General features: G+C 59.3%; 1 protein-coding gene across 4 annotated transcripts; it reads right to left on the reverse strand.

Annotated features, from left to right (window-relative positions):
- Positions 1–353: 353 nt before the first annotated feature.
- On the reverse strand, positions 354–6,313 carry FGF8 (fibroblast growth factor 8). Of its 4 annotated transcripts, none has more exons than XM_032608594.1 (6): positions 6,065–6,313; positions 5,934–5,970; positions 5,319–5,405; positions 4,914–5,061; positions 1,643–1,749; positions 354–797 (listed from the first exon to the last, which is right to left on the reverse strand). In XM_032608594.1, exons 1-6 carry the CDS (start codon positions 6,094–6,096, stop codon positions 507–509), a joined length of 702 nt encoding a protein of 233 aa, XP_032464485.1. In that variant the 5' UTR covers positions 6,097–6,313; the 3' UTR covers positions 354–506. The 4 variants fall into 4 exon arrangements, with proteins under 4 accessions (XP_032464485.1, XP_032464484.1, XP_032464487.1 ...); XM_032608593.1 differs by having other exon boundaries at positions 4,914–5,094; XM_032608596.1 differs by lacking the exon at positions 5,319–5,405.
- Positions 6,314–6,605: the final 292 nt, after the last annotated feature.

Below are 6,605 nucleotides of genomic sequence, written 5' to 3' on the forward strand. Positions count from 1 at the left end.
TCTCCAACACACATTTTTAATACGTCAGTTAAATAAATATTTCAGTCATTTAATAGCAACTAATACCCAACCACCCTCCACTGACACCCGCCCTTGAAAGATCTGACCTAAAGTTCAGGCTCTTTCCTCCCTGCCCCCACCTGGGGGTGCAATGGAGCCCCTGGCGGCCTAGCAGTCTTGCCCTGCAGCTGCTGGGGTCTCAGGAGCGCCTCTGCGGGACTAGAAAAAGCCCCCCACCCCCAGGAAACCCCCGCTGGAATCCCAGTCTAGGCCACTCACTTGGCCTTCCTGAGAGTTAAGAAGTCAGACGCCACAGCCAAGTGGAATACAAAAATAGAGCCTCTCTTTTGTTTAAAAAAACAACAAAAAACCCAACAGCAAACAATTATCAACAACTAGGGCCCAGGGCTCCCCCAGCTCCTCCCCAGCCTTCAGTAGCGCAGACCTCATCCTGCACCAGAGGAAACCTCCGGCGCTGGGAGCGGCGGGGAGGGGCCGGGCAGGGCCTATCGGGGCTCGGGGGCCCAAGTCCTCTGGCTGCCGCGCAGACTGCGCGTGAAGGGCGGGTAGTTGAGGAACTCGAAGCGCAGGCTCTGCTCTGTGGTGTGATGGCCGCGGGGCAGTCGCTTCATGAAGTGGACCTCGCGCTGGTGCTGCCGAGTCTTGGAGCCCTTGCGGGGCCGACCCTTGCGCGTGAAGGCCATGTACCAACCCTCGTACTTGGCGTTCTGCAGGGCCGTGTAGTTGTTCTCCAGCACGATCTCCGTGAACACACAATCCTTGCCTTTGCCGTTGCTCTGCAGGTAGGGGGGGCCAGACACGGTGTCACCGGGCTCTGTCCAGAACCCGCCCCCATCAGAGGCAGAGGGGAGGCGGCCCCAGACAGCAGGTGGGCACCCCAGCAGATGGCAGGGTGGGCAGCCCCACCCCCTGCCCGGGCACCCGCTCTCTAATCCCTGACAACTCACAGCCCACCCGGCAACTTCCTGTCCTCCTGGGTAGCAGTGACACATGGCTGTCTACCGAGGGGCTGGGCCCCAACACAGAGAGGCAGAGAGGGGGCCCAGCCCCTGCCTACCCTGGCCTCCTGCCCACCAGTCTGGCCCAAGCTGCTAGCACCCGTTTCCCCACCTGCCCCCCTCAGCTCCTCAGGATGCCGGCCTGCAGCCCCAGGGCTGCCACCCTATGGGGGAAGGAAGGCCGGTGAGGAGGTGCTGAGCCCCAAGCCCCAGAAGCCCAGGAAGCGGGGAGCTCGAGGCTGTAGAGGAGCCGTGACTAATGGGGCCATTTCAGAGCTCCACCAAGGGGCTGGGCCTGCGGCTTACTGAACATTCCAAATGCTGGTACCATGTAATTGGACATAATAGCAAAGCAATTTGGCGATTTGTTAAAAAGATATATGGAATTTACCAACCCCCCCCCCCCCCCCGCCCCTTCCCTAGCCTGCCTTCTTCCTCCTCTGCTTTTATAGCTTTTCATCTCTCAGCTTCCTCCTCCCTCACCTCCCCCACCATCCAATCATTAGGTAAGCCCAAGGTGGCCCTCTGTCTCTGCCCACCTTGTTGGGATCCTGGAGGAGCTCAGCCAGCCCAGCCTGCTCCCCAGGCCCCAGCCGCCCCCTCCCTTCCTTCTAAGACCTCACCTTGGCAATCAGCTTCCCCTTCTTGTTCATGCAGATATAGAGGCCTGTCTCAGCTCCTCGGACTCGAACCCGGCTCCCAAAGGTGTCCGTCTCCACAATGAGCTTTGCTGTCAGGGAATGTGGGGGGAGAGTGGTTATGAGCAGCTCCCTGACCCCCAGTGCTCCATGTCCCCATCCCAGCTGGCCCTTCCCAGAAGCAACTGCTCCAAGAGCCAGGTACCCAAGGCGTGGGCTCCAGCCACCAACATGCTGTGCAACCCTGGGAAAGTCAAGTCTCCTTTCTGGGCTTCAGACCAACCCCTTACCTGGGTTTACAGAAGGGGGGTGAATGAGATCATGGCATATGAACTGGTTTCTGCAGAGGGGTCTTGGAGCCATCAAACTGAAAAGACCCTCTTTTAAAACCAGACTAATAACTTTTATGTCGAGGCTTCAAGTAAATTTTAATTTGACTAGAATTCCGCTTCTAATCAAAGATCTCTGAGGATTCTTCCAACTCAGAATATTATATGCACATGCCTCACAGATCATTACAAATGTCTGGGGTGCAGTGGTGACCTCCACTCCTGAGGTCAAACATAAAAGCACTCTCTCTTTTTTCTGGTGCCTCGGATTCTAACCCACAGCCTTGGCCACACCACCCTACCCCTGCTCTGCTGAGAAGCTGATAGGGATGAGACAGCTCTCCCTACACCCACAGCCCATGGCCGGCTGCTTTCCCAGAACCAGCTGGGAGGATGCTATCTCTTCTCCACACTTCCCAGTCACCCCAGTCCCCAGCCCCAGTGTTCAGAAATCAACAACTCAATAATCTTTTCTCTCACCCTCCAGCAGCCCTGGGCTTCTCACCCCAGTGACCAAACACTTTCTGTAGGTGAGGAGGAGAGAAAATCAGGTGTGCTTGCCTCTCACTGAGAGCCAGGAGACAGGGAGCTGAATTCTGTGCCTTCTTCCCACTCCCCTCTCCCCTTAGACAGCCAGCTTGCCACAGAAGCCCTGGTCCCTGTCCACTCTCTGCACAACCCCTCCCTTTGAGGCTGTCACCAAGAAGGGAGTGGGGACCGACTTAGCTGTTTGGGATGGGACAGAAGAGGCTGGGTCTCCTGCCCTCCCTACTGCAGCCTTTTCCCTCCTTGAGAAAGACGTTTGGGTACTCCCAGGTCTGCCTCTAAGCCTGTACTGACAAGGTGGCACCTTCTCTGTCCCTGAAACTAATGGGAGGTGATGGGCACAGGTCAGCAAGGCAGCCCTCACTGACCAGCCTGTGACTACCTGCCCCCCTTCACAGAAGCACAGAGCTGGGACCCAGTAGCCAAGTCCCCAGTCTGGCTCCAAGTCAGCCAGGGAAATGCAGCTGTCACCTCCCCTCCCACCCACCTCCTCTTGGACCCAGCCAGTCTGCTCACCCCTCTCCTGGTCTGCCTTCCAGGGCAAGGAGCAACTATTTTTAAGGGCCAGGAAGGACACCGACTGGAGAAGAGGGGAGGGGATTCCATTCTGGCCAAACAGGGCAGATAGGGATGGAGCCCTCTGTCCCTTCCTGGGGCCCATAAGGAAGCAACTGGGACTTCTCTGCTGTTCTCCCCCAGATTCTTCCTGTCCTGGCTATACACCCTAAGCCTTTGCTCTTGGGCCCTCCAGCTCCTGCTCACCAGGCAGGGACCAGGGAAACTGGGAAGCCTCCTATAATTGTAAGGAGAGAAGTGGGCATCAGACCTCTGATGTCTGAAGAGGAATTCCCCCATGAGCAGCTTAGCCTCTTCTTCCCTCCCCAAAACCCAAGGATGCTGGACCATTTGTTCCAATGGGAGTAAACCCAGGAGGAGCCAGGCATTCATTCCCTTTCCTTGGAAGCTAAGAAGGGCAGCAAGTAGCCAGTTTGGAGGGACAAAGGGATGGCAGGCTGGCCCTGCCAGCCCAGCGGGGGAGCTCGGCCACCAGGCAGGCCACCCCCAGCCCCACCCCACCGCAGAAAGCCCCCACTCTCCTTCCTGGATGGATCTGGGGAGCTGGGGCCGAAGTTTACGGCAGCTTTCCCGACTGGGCTTTTGGAAAGCTTAACATTTTCAAACCTATTCTTCCACCCCAGTGACAGATTTATCCCAGGAAAATTATGTCTCCTTCTCCAGCTTTGAAGGGAAGTCAGCTACGTCGATGCAGAAAAAATGCAGCGAGACATACTCGATCCCCCAAACTGGCTCGAGAAGAGGAGAAAGTATTCAGGAAATGTTAAAAAAGGTGAAAGTAAGAAGAGTTTTAATCGCTCTGCCAGACGCGGGGGTCTCTCCAGAGATTCATAGAGAACAATCTTGAACCTCTTTTTTAACATTTACAGACTTGCAACTCCTTTCAAACTCCACATCTGAAAAAAAGCCTCGTTCTTTTTCTGTTTTATATCATTCTTCATTTTTCTTCTTAGCTCTTAAAACGCCTCACCTTTTTATTACATTTTAATAGAGTCTTCCCCTCTCCTTTCATGCTTGTTTAACTTGGTCATTATTTAAAGGTTTTTAAACTCACAATAATCGCTCTCTAAAAACAACACCAGCAGCCCAGAGGGCTTGCTTTTCTCTTGGTACATCCAGGACTCTGGAAATTGGCCTTGTTTCAAGGAAGGAATATTGAATGCTTTAGAAATCAATCAGTCCTCAGCCTCTCTACCTCGCAGTAGCTCCCTGTACTCACCACCCCACCGGCAGCCAGGAGCCCCACTCTGACTGACCGCCTGGGTTCCTGGACAAGTGCAGAGGGGAGGGCCCTTTTCCTAGCCTAGTCCCCATGTGTAACTGACCCTTCTGATCAAAGTATTTAAAGGTTCACAGCAACACCCCCCCAAGCTGGGAGAGCTGAAGGGATTTCTCTCCCTTCTCTTTCCCACTCTCCTTTTGTGGGCCCTGGCGACATATCCTCTTTCAAGAGCTTCCCTTAAACCTGGGCCCCCTCCCCCTGAACCCTCTGCCTCCACCTGCAGTGGGGAGGGGTATGAAAGGGGGAGGTGGAAAGGGAGATTCCTGGATTCATTCATCTGCTGGGCAGGGAAGGGGCACCTGTGGGCCGAGTACTCCCCGAGGTCCCTTCCCCAACCTTCTCTTCTCCAGCTGACCTCCAAGATGCTTTTTCGCCTTAACTCCTTCCCTTCTGAGCTGGGGAGCGTGCAGGCCTCTGGCCAGCGCAGATGTGACTGGTAGGTCCAGTCATAGCAGGGCAGCCTGGGGAAGAGGGGCCCGTTCCACAGGCTACCTTTACCCCACTGCAGCGCAGCTCGCCTTACCAAAGGGGTCCCCGTCTTCTGCCATGGCGTTGATGCGCTTGTTGGCCAGGACCTGCACGTGCTTCCCGCTGGTGCGGCTGTAGAGTTGGTAGGTCCGGATGAGACGGCGGCTGAGCTGATCCGTCACCAGGCTCTGCTCCCTCACATGCTGTGTAAAATTAGGTGAGGACTGAACAGTTACCTTTAGGAAATTGAAAAATACACAACACGCCATTATAATGCTACTCTGCCCAGGGGCCCAAGTGGCCCCCATCACCCGGCACCTCCCTCCACTGCCCCAGGCAGCCGGCTGGGGTCCCCCCAACATACCAGCTCAGGCCACCCGCCCCCCACCCCCACCCAGGAAAGTCGGACAGACCCAGCCTAGCATGGATGAGCCCGGGATGGAGAAGGATCTGGACCCACCTGTTGGGAAACACCCTGGGACTCCCGGCCAGCTCGGAACAGGGAAGCGAGCTCCCTGCCCAGCGCAGGCCCCCCGCCCGGGCCTTCCTAGAAGAGCAGGGCGCTTTTAAGTCGGGAGGCAGCGCTGCCCGACCCCTGACATTTATAAAGACAAATTCACGGAGCAAATGTTGAGACCGCAGAGGACCTAGGCACCTTATCCTTCGGCCAGTCCCGCCGCAAGCCTCCCCAGAGAGCCGCGGAGAGGGTCCCTGAGACAGTCACCGTACCTCTGACAACGAACGCCCCCGAGCCCCGAATGCCTCCATCCTCGGCGGCCGGGTGTGTCTGCCCGCAGAGTTCCCCATCCACCCCCACCTGGCTGGGAGGCGTGGGAGACAGAGCTGGACTCCGAGACCTCGGGTTCTAGCCTCGCCACTCGCTGGCTGTGTGACCTTAGGCAGGCGCTACCTCTCTGTTCCTTAGTTCCCTCCTCGGGGTAGTTAGGGGTTGCATTTCTAAGGTGCCTTCCAGCCCGCCGCGTGGCCGCAGGGTCGGTCCTCTTGCCCCTGCCCGACCTTGCCCCCCGGCGTCCCCCGCCGGCTCCGGCCCCCGCCTCCGCGCAGCGCTCCTTACCTGGGCTTGGAGGCAGAGAACCAGCAAGTGCAACAGCCTGTGGGAGACAAAAGCGGGCGGGGAGAGAGGGGCGCAGGGTGAGCGGCGGGCGGGCGGGAGCGCGGCCGGGGGCGCGGGGCGGCGGTACTCACAGGCAGCTCAGCGCCGATCGGGGGCTGCCCATGGCGCGCGGCCGGGGAGCACGCACAGCCCCGGCGGGATCACGCCGGTGCGCGGGAGGCCGCGGACAGACGAGCCGAGGGCGGCGGCGGCGGCGGAGGAAGGCTCGAGGGCGGGAGCCCGGGCGATCCCGACGCGGCTCCTTAGGTCCCAGGGAATGTCGAGCTCGCCGCGCCGCGCCGCGCCGAGTGCCTCTGCGCCGCAGCCGGAGCCGGTGGCCGCTGGCTGCTGAGGAGCCGGAGCGGGAGGGAGGGTAACGGGCCGGCAGGGGGGGGGTGGGTAAGTGGTAAGGGAGGGGGAGGGGAGGGGAGGGTGGCGGCGGGGGGCGCCGCACCGGGCGTGAGGGGGGAGCGCGGGGCGGGCGGCCGGAGCCCGCAGCCCCCGGCTGGGAGCGGGGGGCCGGGACCCAGCCCGGGGCGGGGGCGGGGCGGGCCGGGGCGGGGCGGCCGGCGGGTATGGGATTGGGGGTCTGGGCGAGGGGAGGGGTCTGGGGACCGTCTGGGGGGGGGCGGC

The sequence above is a fragment of the Phocoena sinus genome, chromosome 16 (assembly GCF_008692025.1).
Source record: "Phocoena sinus isolate mPhoSin1 chromosome 16, mPhoSin1.pri, whole genome shotgun sequence".
NCBI lineage: Eukaryota > Metazoa > Chordata > Mammalia > Artiodactyla > Phocoenidae > Phocoena > Phocoena sinus.